The sequence below is a fragment of the Plodia interpunctella genome, chromosome 6, assembly GCF_027563975.2.
Source record: "Plodia interpunctella isolate USDA-ARS_2022_Savannah chromosome 6, ilPloInte3.2, whole genome shotgun sequence".
NCBI lineage: Eukaryota > Metazoa > Arthropoda > Insecta > Lepidoptera > Pyralidae > Plodia > Plodia interpunctella.
Genome location: NC_071299.1, coordinates 5,489,995 through 5,509,624, shown reverse-complemented (window position 1 = coordinate 5,509,624; position 19,630 = coordinate 5,489,995). Strand labels below are relative to the sequence as shown.

The window sequence follows — 19,630 nt, the reverse complement described above, 5'->3', positions numbered from 1 at the left end:
ATTTTTATCTTGAAAATTGTATTATAGTTGTAAGTCCCATACAATCACCCATTTTGATTGGTTGTAGGTAAATTTTTAGAAAAATCTGAAACACATATTCATTATTTTGTTGTAAACAACTAAAACCCTAATTTTCAAGTCACTAATTTTAACGGTGTAGAACTTTCATATAAAAAAGCTTTTCACCGCGTTCATCCCCTTCAGAGTAGAATTTCCAAAAATCCTCTTTTAGAGCTCACCTCCACTCCCCAGGAATCTACATGCCAAATTTCAGCTTCCTACGCCCGGTATAGTTTCGGCTGTACGTTGTCTGTCAGTCAGTAACTCAGTAACGGAAGAGTTTTATATTATATAGATATAAATTTGATAAATAAACTGCATATCCTCCAGTGGATGTCATACGAAGCGACTGATCATTCCCCAAGAGGGTTGACATCAAGCAGGTGGCCTGTCATAAAATCACAGCCATTTCAAAATTTACACTTTGGTTTTTAAATGGCCGCGGGGCTTCTAAAGTATCGTTCATGTAGAATGGCCATAAAGTTCATTGCTCCCACTTACGATGACAGAGATTGACAACATTCGGCTGCCATTTTGTTTGACAGCCGCACAATATATTTATTTGAAATTTGTTTTCTTTGTTAATTTTTTTGTTTAAAATGGAACCACAACCCACAGACTACAGTGGTTAAAACGTAAAGAGTAACAAACCAACACAGTTAGGAAGATAGAATTAATATCGTGTACTTTTAAATATATGTTGATTATTTCTACTGTGAACTTGTATGACTCCTACCCTATACCAAGTTACCGTGTTTATACAATTTAGCGATACATTTCACGACAGTTTCGGAATATATTCCGAAACTGTCGTTTTTGAAATTAGGAAAACATAGTACGCAGGTGTCAGTGGACTTTATGGCTAACCTTAATGAATTTGACTTTAGGCGTAATTAGGTATAATCAATACCTAATTTAAACGAGAACAAGCTTAGATGAGAGAGTTAGAATATAGAGAGGAACAAGAAAAAGATAATTTAAATAATTTAAATTTATATTTAATTTTACAGTACCAATTAACCATACCTTTCTTTATGATTTCCAGAGGCCGAAATAGGTGATGGTGATAGCAACCCAGAAGAAGTAGAGCCACCTGAAGAAGATGATGATCCTAAAGAGAAGGACAAACTTAAACCTAATTCTGGTAATGGATGTGACCTGGAGCACTACAGATGGACTCAGACTTTGGAGGAAGTGGAGGTGAGTGAACTATTTATTTATGGAGCAGTAATTAACATACCTTATACCATTATATTTGTTTTCACTTTCCATACAATAAAATTCACATTATAATGTTACATAAAGCAGTTTTCGGTTTTACTGACAATTAAATTGCTGTTGTGTCTATAATATTACAAAATTAAAATAAAGAAAAATAATTGATGCTATAATGTCAAAAATATTGAATCTTGCTTAAAAAAATTATAAATAGGGTGGATTTAAATATAAATAGGGTGTATTTATTTACGCCAAATCGAGGAAAATCCTCATCCATAATTGGGCGTCAATTCTGTCTGGAGCCTTCCTCTCAGTTCCATTGGCAGATAAAGTATCACGTTTGCATTCCTTACTTGGGATATCTGTATAACTCTGTAGTTATGAATAAAACAAAAAGGTAGATATAACGCGTCGGCTGCATTATACCTTTACGGCACACCCTTTTCGGGCCCTTGGTAATTTGGCGAATACACCTTGTAGTTAACATATTGCATCTGAATGTAATGGCTGGCTTGTGTAATGGCTGGCTTGTTTTGTTGCCATGGCTTTTAGTTTTCGCTAATATGGTAAAAAGCTAATGGTAAAAATGACCATATTACCTAATATGTTATTCACAAATGATTGCGAGAATGCAAAAAAATAAAATAAAACAAAATAAGGGGTACAATTTTATTTTAGATTTTTAAATTATCACAGTTGTTCTGCAGCATATTATCTCCTTCACTCGAAATGGTAATGTTATTTTGCTATGGTAATCTTAATAAATAACTAAATTACGCAACTATAATGCATGTTTTGAAAATGATGCAAATTTCCATGTGTTAGACGAAAATGTGCATCTTTTTTCCTACAATTTTCATTTGCATTTATTTCTTAGACTACTTGATCACAAAAAACGAATTTAACCGGGATATCTATGTTGTAATCTACTAAAGGTAAATAATAAAACTATAGTTTCGCCACAAAAGAAGTATAGAAGAAGATAGACGCGGTGCTACAATCGCTAACAACACAACGTGGCCTGCTGTTATAGATATGCTGGCGATACCAGCGGGTGTTTTGTCCTACACAATCAACAGAAATGTGAACATTCAACATCGTCTTTGCAAGAACATAGTATCACTACGTATATTTGCTTGCACCATAATGTTTTTGCTTTCCCTTTTGTTCTCCAACATTTTGTTTCATAGAGAAATTATGTTTTGTTCTTGTCCATAGCTCGTGAAACGTGTTTCAGAAGCATAGATGGATGGATAGTTTTTGTACAAAAATTAGTTTGCGACCGAATGTTTGGAAAGAAACTGGGCAAATAGCGAGCGTAAACCCATGTCTATTCAGAACATATTGCTTCTGAATAGACATATTTATTTTTGTTGAATATTTTCAATAACTTTCGCTGGATATGTGGAGCTATAGCGGCTACAGTTCCACGTATTGCCCTGGGACTCTGTAGCGCGGACTCTAGTTTCGATTGGTAATAATAATAATGGAACAAAAAACTACATTGGGTCAATTTGAGTCGTTTCATCAACGAATTAACTCCTATTCTCTTTCTTAAAACTCATAGTAATTTATTTTGATGGTTATTGTATAAAAGTATGTCACTGTCTTTATAAATTATTATGAGATGAACTTGCGAAGAAATCATAGTTTATAACTTCCAGTACTAACTAATGCAATAACAATAAATAAAAGTACAAAATTTCGTCCCTAATATGCTTCCACAAAAGTGAATACATTTTGAATAAATATAACTGGGTTTATTGCACTAGAATCATTTAACTAGGTACCTATGAAAACAAGTACACTATTATCCTATTCTATTATGTACCTTATAAAGTAATTTTCATTAATTGCATATACAAAACTTGTTTTATATTCTTAGCCTACGTCCAAGGCACATAATGTTGTACAAAATAATAACTACTTAAATAATTAATACTTTTAGCATTGAATTTTCGAATTTCTTGATAAATTAAGAATATTTATACATTCCGGTCTCCTTACGCATCCGCACTGTAACAAAAATAATTAATATTAATAAATATACTAATCATACCGTGCCATAAATAGAATTCCAACGTTATTGGCCATCATTACGAATGAATATGTTTACATAAATAGTATATTAGCTTTACCCCCGCGGCTTCGCCTGACTGATTTTCCCACGGGAACAGTACCCTTTTCAAGAAAGCTAGTCTATATTCTTCTCCGTACTCTTTACTAGAAGTAAAATGAAAATTTTTAAGAAGCTTGGTAGCTTACTCGGAATTGAGATTGAATAACTGAAGACCCGGAACCCCGCGCTAAAGATCTCCCTTTGTAAGATACCAACTTGTAATGACATAAAATTAACAATTTATCTATTATATCTTTAATATTATTATATTAACCTATTGATATATATAAAATTGTTCTAGTAAGTAGTGTAGTAAAAAATACATTTAGATAATATTAATAAATCCAAATATCACTAGTTTAAATCTGTTTGTGTAATGCGACTTTGTTATTCATATCTCAGAATCGTGTCGATTTGCAGTGAGACGCAGCTAACCAATCATAGTGCGCTATTGTTAAGCAACGACAACCACACCGCAATGTGATTGGTTCGCTACGTCTCGCTTCGAATCTACTCGATAGTGAGAAGTGAAATGCAAACTCGTAATAAATAATAAGGGAAACGAAATCACAAAATACTTACTTTCGACGAAACAAATGGCAGCAAGGATGCATGCGGAGAACAAGATAGTCATTGATATAACAAGGACTGTGATCTGATGGGAATGATCGCAGCAGCATGTCTTGGGCTCTTTGCCGGGGCGCTGTTTCGTGAAGCCATTAACCACTGTGAAGTGGGTTGAACTGGCCACAGATGTTGCGTCCTGCTCTGCCGCTGACCCTCTCTTCACACCATTCCAAAACGCATCAGTCTGGTCGCGCGTCTCCTCCGGAATCGCTACTATCGCTTGAGCAAGCCCACTCTTTTTCCCATACATATCTGGTACGTTGTAACTTCTGTATTCTTCTTGTATTGCATTCCCTTGCATTCGAGCTAAGTGTGCCGCATTTAGTAGGAACGAGCCAGACGATACACTCTGTAAAATAAAATAATAACATTTTAATCACTTAAACAATGAATTAGAACGTAAAGTTGTATACATTATTTAATAAAAGTGTATTCGCTGCTAGTTGGTCTTCGTTATAGGTAAACAAAGTCATAAATTGATACTGTAATATAGAGCTGAATAAAGATCCGCATGTTTTCGCCTTTGGGTTATTGACCAAATCCTAATTTAACCTCCTGAGTTCCAAGCATATATTTTTTTAAATTCTTGTTTGATACTTTGAAAGTATGTTCATTGGGTGATATTATATATCGGAAAATTATAGAAAAAAATCATTTTTTGGTGAAAACGGATTTTCACTATGTTCTATATAAAGGACATCAGATAATTATCATAACGAGCTTTGTATAGGACATATAATGAAAATATTCTATAACAATTTTAATTTCAAATTAAGAAAAACATAACAAAGATATATCCATCATTTAGTAATAATTTAATATATTATCAAACTGAAAATCAACAAAAAATATATTTTTACCACTATTCATAAATTAGACCAAAGAACGTTCAATAAAAAAATGAGATCAACATTACAATCTTCACATTATCATAATATATTATGTATTTATATACATCAAATATTAGCCTAATAGGAACATAATTAGTAGAAATATTAGGAACATAACTAATAGAATTTGTTCGAGATCAATAAATTGAAAATCTTTAGCTCTTAACATACAATTTTTAAAAAATGTTAACAGAAATTAACATAGATTTACTTATATCTCAAAAGCTATCGTAAAAAAACTGCACAAATGTACGGTACAAAAATAATTAAAAAGTAAATATTTAATAATTTTCATGAAAATTGGAAAAACAATTTCGATTTGGGGTGAAACATAATTAAATACCGCATTTTTTTCAGTAAACAGTAGTTTTTTTACAGCAGCCACTGTTTCTGCAGCGCCATTGTTTTGGGCCATAATCTGGCAAACGAAAAGCACCTTTGGTACGCTTGTTCTTAGTAGGAACTGGTTGAATTAAATTTTAAAGAATTATTTAACCTATCGTGGTTATACCTATTTCAGAATTACTTTGCCTATTTCTTATTGCAATTTGTCATGTAGATAAGGTTTGCGGCCTGACGTGCGACCACGAGATTTTCCTCTGGCTCGTCCTCTTGGTCTTGCATGTGCGGAAGATAATAAGTCAAGTCATTTGAATAATCCGAAAACGCTGGTGAAGCTGTTGGAGCAGTAAATGTACTGGTATCATCATTTGAGCTACTGGAGTCACTATTTTGACGATCTTGCCTTTTTTCATTTAAATTTGGTGGCAGAAACTCAGGATCTCCAACTGAATCGTCTCCAAAATAGTCAAACTCGGATTCATTTAAAATGTTATCAATTTCTTAGTCCGATAAATCTTTAAAAAAGAAGAAAAGCTCTTACATCCTACATACAGGACATTGGAAGACAGAATCTGAAAATATAAGTATAGTTCCGATGTACTTCGCAGTGGACATAAAAAAATATATCAAGGTCACAAGCGCATTCCAAGTTATTAATAAAAAATAATCTAGTATTTTATTTCATTGAAACACAAATATGTCTTTTTTAGTAAAATATTGCATAAGTAATTCAGCCTTGCAATGGATGAAAGAGGATTTACTTACCCTGGCGCAGCCGCACATCAACAGGTCTATTTTCTAAAGCCATTTTAAAAAAAGTGACAGCTGGCATTTTGACGTTTCTATTTTTTTATAGATTTAAAAGATTGCCATATCTCGTTGAATAAAAAAGTATAGAGCTACTAGTGCGAAAAAAAGTGTAATATTTTTTTATTTTTAACGTTCTATGAAAAGAACACATGTACTCAGGAGGTTAAAGGAATTTCTGAATGATCGCATCCTGCTCGTCTTCGATACATTTTGTTTTTTTAACAAGTCCATAAAGAAACGCCTAATTCAAAGTAAAAACTAGGCACGCAAAGACGACGTTTTTGTTAATTAGGGTACACGACGATTAATATGTAAAAAGCATGGCAGTTTTTTTGCAACATTAAAGGCGGAATTGTTAATATCCGACACGGTTCAGCAATTATACTGTAATTGAGTTGAAATATAGAAGAATTACCTCTTCCACATGTATAATTTTTTTATCATTATTTGGTAGCCTCGGATATGTGCCAACGATTTTGCCTCTGGGCTCTTATTGACAAGGTCTCAAATTGAACCCCATCTCTAAAAGGAAAATGTCCTTTTTCGTATTGTCATTTATTTGGAATGTTTGGTTGCGTTAATTTAATTAGCTGTGTGCCACACCGGTTTCCATTCGAGCGGTGATATATTAGAATTACTATATATTTTCGTTAATTGAATCTTGAATAGAATTTTAATTTCGAATGAAGTTCGAACGTTGTATAACAATTTGAATGAGATAACATTTAATAGGTTAAGTTCTTACATGAGTGCTCTGGTTACTAGAAGAGCCTTGGCTGGATGCCGAGCCACCACGTGACCTTGAGTCTTTGATGCTCCCGGATGCACTGCTGCCTGACAACGACGGCCGCGGTATGTGCCAATCGGGCGTTGAGATCTGCAACAATGTAGTACATGCTTTAGTTCTACATGGATTTAGCAAATGAAACTTAACATTTAATTTAACTATTTAAACTTTAATCTCAAATTCATCATCATGACTTCCAAACAAAAAAGTCAAAGTCAAACATTTTTTATATATACATTACTATCATGACTATTTCCCACGGGGTAGGCAGGGACTAGGGATTTCCAATTATTTTTTCATTTTTATATAAGGTATATTGACACGACGGCCACATAATGCTGTTGCAATGCATGTTAATACAAATGACTAACGTATAGTTAGCTCTCCATACATGGTTTTGATCTTCCTAGATAAGCAAGTACGGAGAGGCAAAGCTAACTCGAGTGAATGAAGTTATTCTTATTTTGTGAAGTTTACCTAGGTGACAAATAACAAGAATTGCAAAATTCTTAAGTAATTTATGCTGCTTTGATATATTCCAAGGTAACCAAGCTTGATGAGGTAAAACATTTATCATTGATGAGCATGCAACATTTTTTATAATTATACGGATATTGATTACTGTGGTCTACTGTGATTGAACATATGGGAGCACGTAAAACAATTATTATTTTAATATGTCCTCAACCCAGTAAATGTCCGAGTCTTTTTTCCCATGAATATTGATGAGACGTTAACCATTAAGGCAGCGACTTCTTCGATATGTACCGGAACAAAGTCCTTGCTTACTTATTCATTTATGTAAAAAGGACAACGAGTTATTCCTAGTATTTACATTACTTACAGTGCATCTTCATCAGATTTTTATAAATTTTAGGTGCGTATTTATGATGCATGTATCTACCTTGGTACTACGTTACATCAGGCAAGGCTAAACTACTAAGAATGAATCGTAATGGTATCGTACTGGTCATTCAAAAATATAGAAAAATAATGTAATCTAATTGAGTTTTGTACCGAGGCGAGGCACTATTTGGTGGGCATAGGTAACCTTTTATATAGAGCTATTATGACTTATGATTGTGAATTATTTTATATGTGCAATGCGATTTACTAAGAAATGAATGTTTGAAACAAAAGGTTTGTAGAAAATTTAACTATAGGTACCGGAACCATACTTATAACTTCTGATTCCAAATAGTTTTAGCTTGGCGATGATAAATAAGTAGCTTTTTTTATTGTGAATATTTAATCGTTTGGCCTAATTGTGACTTTTTTGGAGAGCGAAATTTTTGTGTCATTTCCATAGCCGCCAAAGCCGCCATTAATACTCGTAATACTGAATAACATGCGTTGTGCAATCCAGTGTGGGTGTCAGCGCACGGAAATCATCGCATCTTCCTTGTCGCGACTACGTAGATTAGTTTCTTGGATCTAATCCCTTTCATTTTTTACGTGTTTATGTAACGGTGATTCTCTTGTTTTATTTTTTTACAATATTTTTATTATAACTTATCAGAAGCTGTGCCCGAGAATTTGAACTTGTGATATTTTTATTTTATCCGACAAATAGTTTTTAATATCAGTTAGACAAACAGCAAATTTTGTTTGTGTCTATATATTTTCGTTACTTTTTTATGAATGACTTGCTATTGTTAGGCAATGCGAGGTCAGTTTGGCAAATTAGTAGTAGGTGTGCTCTAAATACAATAAGTATATGAAGTACACTTGTGTAAATATTAGACAAAATTTGATAGAATGAACCCATTAATTCTACTGCAATTAATTCAGAAAGTCGTGTTCTTAGTAATGAAATACTAATAGTTTGATCTTGAATAGGTAATTGTGGCAATGAAGTCAGATAAATACCTACTGTAATGATTAATATATGTTCTACATTTTTTGCTCAAATGGAATTACAATCACGATGTTAATTTTATTTCAAAATTATGTCATACACGAGTAGGTACTTGTAGTGGTAGTGGTAGTAGCAGATTAAGTTACATCCATTCCATTTTTGGGTCAAGTTTTGTTTGAAGTCGATTGATTTTGTCAGATTCGACGTTCAAGGTTCGTGTTCTCTTTATTTGCGGTCTCGATTCGTCGGCCTCTGACGCAATAAATCTTAGTTTTGCTTTCGACCTCATGGTCCTCTTTGTTATTTTAACATGATGGATAGACAATTTTGGCTGTATCATAATGCATTTCTTTTATAGTCAAAGCAAGGTCGTGTAGATTTAATCTTGCAATGCTCATGAGAATTGGCGAATGTAAATGATATTATGAACGTAAATTTAACAAGGTATCCAATTTGTGTTAAATTTAATTTGATTTAAACAAGGTCTTGAGTATCTGCAAATTCTGCAATGTGCATTTCACTATGTATGACAAACTATGTTGGCACGTTGGGCAACTATTGCAAAATATTTCGCCAAATGTTATGAACCGGTCCCCGCTAAACCTCCCGAGGCTGTCGGAGCAATGTCTCTGCAACAAGCATTATGCATGCACCAATACTTTCGCTCATTGTGAGAACCGATTGAAATACTAATTAATCGCCATCAAAAGTAGATCTAAGAAATCTATGTGGGAACGCGGTCGGATATAACAAAGTTATTGTATGATACTATGTAGAAACACTGTTAAAGTGTTGCTAATGCTTAGCCAATTTAGGTAATTGTTTTGTTTTCTGTAGTAAAACCATGTTTAAGTTCTATAATGCAACTGTCGACTTTTGAATCGTCAAGGCTGGGAAAAAGTCACGCTGCTTTGACCAAGAGTTGTATTCATTGCAAACTGTGGATAGCCTGAGGCATGAGACCTTTAGAGGCTCGATTGTGACGTTCTGGCTATGACTGCATTAAGATTTATTCATTAGGTATGCTAAAGATCAAACGCAGAGAACATATGTACATTACGGATATGTACCCATGTGACTCGGTGTTTAATTGTTATCGACACGTGGTAAGACACGTTTCCGGAGCCCGAGTAGTGCCGTAGTATAATAAATCTCGTTGTGCATTTGTTACTAATATATTAGAATAAATGCGATGTGGTTAACCACATGGTAACCGACACGTGCGTTAACACATAAGCTTCGTTGTAATTATGTATTATTGAAATAGTTGTCACGATTATATCTACATTGCTGTTAAACTAAAATAGTTTCTAGAGTAATTATTGCTACTGTAATCATCAACTACTACTACATAAAAATTAGATTAGTGCGATCAATCGAACAACTGCTACTGAAAAAAATTTTGACATATGCACTATGTAAATTTTTTTTTGTAGCAGTATCCAAATTTGCTAATAACTAAATAAAACTGATAAATATAAATTAAGATTTCTAAAATTACATAACTTTAAACCCGAAATAATACAGGGTTACTAGTATCAAACGCATAACCTTCTACAGACTACTTGGGTATATCAACATAGCGTCAAATGAAATTCCAATGGCTTTAGTGCGATAGTTGCCAACCCTGGAGGCATTATGTTACGTAAACCATGGAGTTCAATAGGGCTATGGATCAGGTATGCATGGAATTTCTAAAGAATATGCATGTGGGCTAAATGTTGGCTAAACCTTAATAAATAGTTGTCCTCATTCCAAAAGTGTGTACTGTAACGGTTAGTTAACGCCGTAGTAATAACAAGTGCATAGTTGTGAAACATGTTCGGTTCAACGAGACGGTCTAGTTATGCAAGAGCAATAATCTTTACGAATCAATAGTTCGTACATGCATAACGGTTTATTGAAATCACGGAACTCATTAGTCTTGGCCATAGATAAAAGAAAAATGGCCAAATTAATATTGACAAGCGACAACAATCTTGATGCATTGTTATCATAACATATAACAGAATCAGTCTATTCTTCTCATCTTGAAGCATCTGTAATGACTTTAAGAACCACCGCCATCTAGCGGCTGCAGTTGCATACACTACACAGTGGTGATCTAAAAAGTCAGTGTCCTCGTGATGTTTTCCTTGACTAAAGCAAGGAAGCAAGTGGTGTCTTATCAAAGTTCATGAGTCAGATTGGCATGTTCATGAGTCAGATGAATTTTTAACATAAGTGGTAAATTTTGTTGTGGATAATTAGTGAGCTAATCCGATTTCGCTTTCATCTCTAAGCCATCTCAATCTATTGTTGCGACTCCATTGTGAATTCTTTAGTCTCGCTAATCTTTAGTTGAAAAATCTGACGCCTCCACTCAACTTTCATAATCTCAAACAATGGCCGTTACACTTCCTATGATAATCAGTCAACGACCAGCCAGTTTATCTGTTCTCCTTTACTGGAGAAAGCGCAACTTTGCATTTGCATGTCTATTCTTGGAATACTTTCGGTACTGCAAATGTCACAATATATAACGGATTACAAGCCAAGATTTCAATACTCTTGATTTCACGTATCTACATTTTTGGCCGGTTTTTGTGACTGTGGTCTCTTTTTTAATAAAAATATATTACTTGCTCTTACTCATGCAAATTCTTAATTTCAAATTTCAATGGTCACAGTGTGCTGTGGTTCGTTTTCATTATTTATGTAATTGGATATATGTGCTTCATTATAATACAAACGGTCAATACCATTCTCTGTATCGCATAAAGCCAGGCTCTTTGAAATTATTTATGCATTTTGGACTTTAACTGACAGCAAGCCATGCTTTGGAACGTCCAATTATCATATTTTATACACGGTTGCATGAGGACGCCACAACATAACTCATTGTTCACGCTGGTCACAGCTCCATGATGGTTATGTTCGTCCTTGAACTCAATTGGTATATTTATGAAACTAACGGGATTCGTGTCAATGTAAATCACTATGGAAGCTGTTCGACTGGTGTGATGTCTGACAATGAGAAGTCTATTATCACGTGCCGTACGACCACTCGTTATGCTATCAAATAAAATAAACCAGTGTTTTGGCCATTTTTTGGTAACCATGTTTACAACGTTACAGTTTCATATTGTATATTCTTGAATTTGGTTTACTTATTTCTCTCCTTATCAATATTTTACATGTTTTCCACTATTATCAACCTACCTGATTTGCATTATCGCCATCTTTTTATGCCATAGAGTTGGTCCACGAGAAAAACGAGCAATATACCTAACATGTTCAATCTGTGTGATTTGTCCTAATATATTTATTTATTATTATTATTATTATGTTTTTCGCTCTTTACCAGTTAAAATTATTCGATTTTTATGTTACACAATTACATATCAAAGAACCGCATAGGTTCCTTAAAAATTACGTTATAAGCTATAAAACCTGAATACATTACATACTAATATAAAAAAGTTTGAAAGTATGTTCGCTTTCACGGCTAATCCGCTGGACCGATTTTGATGAATTTGGTATGCATGTAGTTAAAGACTCCCGTTCAAAGGATACTTTTGTTTTCAAGAATCAATCCCCAAATTACTATAGTGGCGGGTGAAAGTTTGTATAAAAATCATGCTTGTTCCGCGTTTGCAGAGATACGCGGGCGAAGCCGCGGGCAAAACACAGTCAATAAATTTGATCTATAGCACTATTAACAAGAGTTTATGGGTCATTTTATTATACATATATACCTACATAAACCTTTTTATATCGATCATAATTACCCATATCAGAAAAAAGTGACCATGAAGAGGTTACATAGCCGGATTCTTCTCACACACGCATTGTGATGACATCATTTTCTGACGTCCAAAATTTGCTGTTATACCTCTATTACGTGGATCAATCACGCTATGAACAAATCATTTTTTGTTTCTATTGAAAAATTACCTGCTTGAATGGTCTCAACAAAAAATAATTATTAAGTACAATTTAGTATCTTATAATTAAGTATTCATACTTAGTTATATGATACTAAATAGAAATAGTACTTTTATCCTCTTGTGCTTTAAAAGCTTTTGCCATGGGCAAATTCTTATGTCTACGTCTGAAAGTCCAAGGATTAATCTTGGGCGTTGATGATTAGTGTCATTTCTTTTAATTATGTAATTAGAGATTATTATTATTTATTGTATTTATTATTTGGATGACTAATGTGTACTTTAAATCCGGGATTCCAGTACCACACAATAGATATGGTATGTACGCAAGTCGTGAACGTATTAGTTGCCGGAATTTATACAATACCTCCGTCATTACCTTGAAGACTTGGAGCTTTGTAAAATAGTACACTGCTCAGCTTCCTGGCTATCATGTTAACTGATTGTCAAACACGCTCGTCCCGTGTTACTCGTGTCCATTGCATATAAGGTAACCGTTTAATTACGTCATAAAGCAATATTTACCCGAACGTGCACGTTTTTGTTATGACTATTTTTTTTGTCGTTGCGAAATCGCAGATCTTGCGAGATTTGAACATGTCCTAGGGGGTCACAAGCACATCTTTTATCTCGAATATTAAAGACACCATAAAGCAGAAAAACCCAAGATTACGTTTCCAAAACGGTGTCTCTAACGTTACATGCAATACCATTAAAATGAGAAATGCCTCGCATGTCCTTTTTACGTTTGTTTGAGTTAAGACAGGTTTTGTTAATTAATTTTCGTTCATGCTTCGTATACGATCATTATATAAAAAAGTAGATTAAAATCCGTAACACTGTGTATCAGGTCGTATTTGGATCGAGTATTAAGGCGTGATATCTGAGGGCATACACCCAATTCTTCTAGCACTATATCATGATTGTTTTATTTCATACAGATATAATGACACATCCAATTTTTTCACAAAATTTGAACATATCCCTTTTAAATTAATATATACCTATTGAGGACAATTTTTGTTCAGTCGATAAAAAATTTGTAATGTTTATATAAAGAATGAAAGAACTTAACTAGTATGACCTTTATTTTACGCATGTACATCGTCAGTGGCGCGAAATTTTTTTTTATTTACCAACTGCCTACATATTTCGAAATCCAAAACTTGTTCGGTTGCAATGTCGTCACTGAAATTTAAATATACGAAGTGATAAAATAAACATTTGGGTCGAGATCCCCAACCACGTGAATTTTTGGTGACACATTTTTTGCAATTCGGTTCACCGAAATTCCCACAAGATGCGATTGGACCTGAATGACTCAGGCCTTGATAATATGAATATCAGTCATAAAATCATAATGAGTCAGGCATCATACAGCTGAAGTATTAAACGAATAATGTAGCCTTCTGCATTGTTATGTTAACTTAGTTCTTATGTACAACAACTCTTAACTAGGTAGTCCTAAAACTTATCCATACGGCACTGGTGAAAAGAGGTTTAAGTAATGATATATTATTACTACATTACTATTAATAAGCATGAAAATAGATTTCATAAATACTATAGTATTTATGAAATCTATTTCATAAATACTATAGTATTTATGAAATCTATTTTCTGTATTATTTATGAAAATATTATTTACTATAGTATTTATGAAAATAGATTTCATAAATACTATACTATAGTATTTATGAAATCTATTAATACTAGATTTTCCACATAAAAAAACATAATCATAGAAAATGCTTTAGACTGGTATCAGAAAATCGTCAGGAAAATGGTGAATGGCGCGGGGGATTTCTTAAAACTATCAATGCGGTTACGGTGTTGTAGTGCAGTCGGTGCAGTCAATGTCACCCATTATTTCTTTTAGAATAGTAGTTTCATACAGCGAATGATCAAACAAATAATTCGTACTTCGAAGCTCTAGTACGGAGTTCTGGTCATCAAAACTTCTACTTTTACAATCTACTTTTTAAAAATCATTTCCAAAATACGGAACCGCCAGGCGGAGTGTGAATAACTGTTTGAGGTTTTTACATTACTTACAATAGTTGGATTCATTTCAATTACATCATTCTTGCGAGTGCTAGTTCCGTTTACTGACGGGAAATCCTTATGGTGTCTGCCATCCAGGATCTAAGTTACACAAGCTTGATTTTTTGTTTCGATCTCGTTTCATATATATTTCTATACTACACATCAATTATAGATTTCACAAAAAACTAAATGTGCATATTATGTGTTTCGTAAATTTTAATGACTAGATTTTGTAATTTCGAATGATCTAATCTAGGTGATTAGCTGTGGTATTACTCTCTGGAGATGACATTTCTTTACGAAAACGCTCATTTCATTATTTTTTTCAATCAATAATGAAACAGTATGACGGCAAGGACAAATGAACCATTGTGAATGACTGACCTACTCGTACAAGAAATACGTATATGTGACCAAATTACGTTTTGTGCAATGCCTTCAGTATGATGTAACATAATCAAATTTATTATATTATTATTTTTAAGTAAAATGCTAATTACTTATTACTTACAATAAAGAGATCTTTCTTTATTGTAAGTAATAAGTTGACTTTTGGCATCGACATTGCGGTCAGCCAAATGATCATATTTCGTTATATTTTCCCCGAAAATCTGTAAATATTTGTTTACTTATTTTTTTAAAAGACTATAGAAACGAAGACTGGAGGATATTTTTTTAATTTGTTCAGTCAAATGTCGCGGTACGCTTATATTATCATCAGTTTAAAATATCGATTACACATGACCTTAGTTCATAGACTTTTTAGAAGACCAACTTTATGCATTGTGAAATCTCGGTGTAGTATATGGAACTATATTTTAGTAGGAGGTGCTGTAACTTTTGCATTCGTCACTAGAAAATGGTTAAAATAGCCATTATATATGACGTAAGTAGTCAGTCATAAAATAATTTTAATTTTGTCTAATTTTCTACTATGTTCATGCCAAATTCTTGTTTTTTTACATCGAGAGGATTTTTTATCATCCCGAAAATCGTGCTAAAGTACGGTCGCATGAAAATCATGAAATAGATATATTTGAGCACCTTTCGCCGATTTAGTTTGAATAAATGCACCGGACCAGTGGATGCACGCTAAGTCCGGGTGTTGTGAAATGTGAAGGCCATGCGCCGAGGGCAGAACTTGTAAGTCCCTGTGCCATTTAGCTCCCATTTTTTAACATCTGGAGAACAGCTGCTACGATAAATTCAAATCAAGCAAGGACAAAGAAGGTATGTTCATTTCATTCCATGAAGCTAGTAATATCGACGGAATTGTATATCTACCTAACTAATTTAATCTCATTTAAGAGCCTATCAAATTATATAGTAAATGTATAATATAATAAACTATTAATGAATCACAAGGTAAATTAGTTGAATAGGAATCTTAATGCTAACTATTTGGGGATTTGTTGCTTTGCATTGTGCAGCAAGTACAAACATCACTACGCCTAAAATGACGAAGCTGCTATGTCCAATCGATTCTCGATATTTGCAGCGTTTTGCGCATTGGCTGTTTATAACATTACCGTAACATACCCTTCCGTGTATTTAACCTTCTAACTCGAGTGTTATTATAGGATGACAGCACTCTATCCGCGAGTTGCGTTAGTTAGTGGACATAATGCTAACATTATTGCTTCTACGATTCTATAATACAGTAGTCAACACTTAGCTAGTAAGTTATAGTTTGTTTAGTTTTGTAGTAAAAAGGCAAACCTCTCCTTTTGCTCTATATATATCTCAGATTTTCGATTCAATTTTTACATACAGAATATAATGATTAATGCTTTTATTGATTACGTTCAGAGGTTTCAGTCCAGAATTGTATTCCTATTAAAAGTATATGTTTAATGATACATCTGTTAAGAAGTTATATTACGATATTATATTTAGTGGCCACTCTTCAGTCTCTGTGGATCTAGGGTGGACAATGCAGTCAGGACTGGATACTGTGATAGAAGTTAAAATAATTAAATTATTCTGTCCCTTGTTTTAAAATACTTACCTACACATGTTTTTGTATTACATGGTGTCAACAAAAGGACGTCAGCAATTTATGATTTCACAATAAACTGTTTAAATATTTTAATTAATTCGCGATTCGACCATTTGCTTGTTTTCGCGGTCGTTTATAGGAAACGCGGATCTGATCAAGTTTCGATGACGCCAAATTTGTTTCGTCTGCAAACGACATTCTTGTTTATTATTTTGTTTAACTATATTATTTGTTTTGCTGAGGTGACACTTACGACGCTATGTCGTTTGCGCTTTACCTTTTCTAACGACTTTATATTTAAAGGTGATCTTAAAACTTCGCCAATAAAAAAATAATGGACGGGTATTGTAATAAATAACTTCATCTTCTTAAAAACAAAACAACCTAGCAGTTACTGTAAGGTATTCAGGTCACAATTGAGCATTCCAACAACGTATATTGTAGGTATTAATTGGTACTAACATAAGAGTATTTTTCGAAAATAGTTCAGAACTCAACAGTGCACCAGTCTGTCATGCATTTTGCGCAATGTAACGATTTAACGGATAAAGCAACGATATTTATGTCCTCGAATATCCAAAAAGTAGGACATTAAATATATTTTGGAAACCTATTTAATATAATATAATAATAAATTGCCAAACTATAATTGTTTACATTTTGTTAATTCAATTAAATAAGTGTTTCTATATTTATCATAGTACGAAATAGTAGACTAACGATAACCGATTTAAAAATATACAAACTTTTACCGATCCATCATAGTCGGTGTTGTATCAATAAAAAAGTAGTGTCGGACGGAACGCTTCACTAGTTCAGTTTGATAGAGCACGAATGACCGCAATTATTGATAATTTAACTTAAAATAACCATATTTTGAGTAAAATAATTTGAATATACATTTTTGAAATAGCCTTCATAGAAAACATCAAAACATAGGCTATATTATCTTATCAGCATACACAGCGTCACTCACCGGGCTTTTGGCATCCATTGTACTCCTCCACGATTGTATTGTTTGTCTAATAGGTTCACTATTACGTCACAGAACACTGCATTCACTCGGTCCACATGTCTATCGGGTTCCTCTCGAGTTGCCTCTCTCGCCCTCTCCGTGTGCCGGCGTCGTTGACGCGCCTGCTCCAACCGGCAAAGCGACTAGAGTCGTACTGAGAGTGTTGCAACCATCGTCAAGGTTTATATATGAAGTTGCACGTAGCTCCTGTGTGTGTAAAATTTGCACTTCAAAAATTATGAAAAAACAAACGAAACTTTATTAATTTGCTTTGCAAACTTCCTTTTTGTTAGCGGTGCTTATCGTAAATTCGTAAAATGTTAGGAAAATATTATCGAAAAACAATTACCTCGTATGATGCATTCTTACCTGTTAAATTCTTAATCATAGGACTTGACAATCTAGTTATTTTAATAGTCCTGCATTTCAATCTATAGAACTGAGATTCTGATAATCTTCTTTCATTTTAATCAGATCAACTAATAATGTGTTGAATTTCTTATTATTTCTGCGAGATGGAGCGAGTAATTCGGGAGTCTGGTGACTCAAAAATATCAATTGAAATATATATTTGAATACTTTACCATTGCAAACAATTTATCTGTTGATGCGAATACATTTTATTATAAGCAATAACGGGTAGATCTTCTGTTTAAACTAGTTTCTTGATAGGCACATAAAAAAAAAATATATTTTATTAAACAAGACTACAATATATAATACAAGACAAGCTATATTCGCGTCTACAGGAAAACTGTAAGAAGCAATGCATGTGTCGGGTCACGTCAATTCTTCGGCCGTAGGATTAATGACGCAGCCCCCTGCTGCAATTGCGAAACTCTAGCGCGAGGACGCTGCGCCTGCATTAGGAAAAACATTACAGGGTGAACATCCTGCTAACTTTATTTACACGCAATAAGAAATACACAATGATCTCTTCACCAACCATTTTATTTTTACGTAAGAATTACTTTAAGAAAGGTCAAATCTAATGCTAGGTTACGTTAAGGTAAGTTAGGATAGGTATCCTAACAATTAGTGCAAGCACATTTAGTGCTTCAAATGCAGCTTCCCTTGAAACGGCACTTGCGCAACTCTGGTGCGAGGACGCAGTGTCTGCATTAGGAATAACATTACAGGACTTGAATCGTTTCTTCTACGACCTTGGTTTTTACTACTTGTGAGTTTGTTTTCCAATATCATCAATTTCTGGCGAAAGGTCTAATAGTTTACGTCACTATTATGTTAAGATAGAGTTTCTCTCAAACATTGCCTTCAATCTAATCTTCACTTATGGAAATTAATGTATTTCCCTAGATTTTCAGTTTTATTTTTGGGTAAGTATATATAAAAATAATCTATCAAACTATAGGTAAATTGCAGTAGCGACTAGGGTCAAAATTGATTCATGTTTTGAGATCTCAAATTCTATGTTGTAGAGGTGATGATGATGAAGTTTAGATTGATTATTTATATTTGAATAGTTTAGCCCAAACGTGCTTTGCAATATTGTCTGTATTTCTTTGTTCATCTGTTAATCCATTAGACTTGGGGTCGAATCTCCTGCGTTATGCAGGTAATTGCGCCATGGAACTCCACTCCGAACTATATTTATCGATACATATCATAATCTGACTCTGACTAGGTGGGGTCCGTGAGGTATGCTATATGATTCCCATAAAAAGTGCCATTGTGGTTTCCCCCCGAAATCAATGGGTCATCTGCTCGCTTGTCCCTGGTATCCAACACCTGTATTTAGGCTGACTTGATGGCAGCTTCTGATGAATCCATCGAAGTGGCTCGATTCTGGCAAGAAGATATTTAGTGTACATTAGAGCGTTTGCAGAATTGTCATCGACACGCAAAGAAGAACACATAATATTTTATTGTAGAGACCTTAAGTTTGTTTATGTACTTTGTAATGATTGCATCT

The 19,630-nt window shown here is 33.8% G+C and overlaps 2 protein-coding genes across 2 annotated transcripts in view; one reads left to right on the top strand and one right to left on the bottom strand.

The window, feature by feature from the left end:
• Nucleotides 1-19,630, top strand: part of nudC — a 31,512-nt gene that overhangs the window by 2,858 nt on the left and 9,024 nt on the right. The window contains exon 4 of the mRNA XM_053746561.2: nucleotides 1,106-1,260. Within this exon, the coding sequence (XP_053602536.1) occupies nucleotides 1,106-1,260 (155 nt within the window). The remainder of the gene's footprint in view (nucleotides 1-1,105; nucleotides 1,261-19,630) is intronic.
• On the bottom strand, nucleotides 2,824-18,455 carry LOC128670696 (uncharacterized protein). The gene is made up of 5 exons (XM_053746562.2): nucleotides 18,067-18,455; nucleotides 17,659-17,904; nucleotides 6,812-6,943; nucleotides 3,980-4,373; nucleotides 2,824-3,294 (listed from the first exon to the last, which is right to left on the bottom strand). Exons 2-5 carry the CDS (start codon nucleotides 17,674-17,676, stop codon nucleotides 3,254-3,256), a joined length of 585 nt encoding a protein of 194 aa, XP_053602537.1. The 5' UTR covers nucleotides 17,677-17,904; nucleotides 18,067-18,455; the 3' UTR covers nucleotides 2,824-3,253.

Bases quoted from the DNA above. Each gene is read 5' to 3' on its own strand.
- LOC128670696 (XM_053746562.2), bottom strand. The intron at 4,374-6,811 runs GTAAGAACTTAA...TTTATTTTACAG, and splicing joins CTAGTAACCAGAGCACTCAT to AGTGTATCGTCTGGCTCGTT. The intron at 3,295-3,979 runs GTAAGTATTTTG...TTTTTGTTACAG, and splicing joins TGCCATTTGTTTCGTCGAAA to TGCGGATGCGTAAGGAGACC.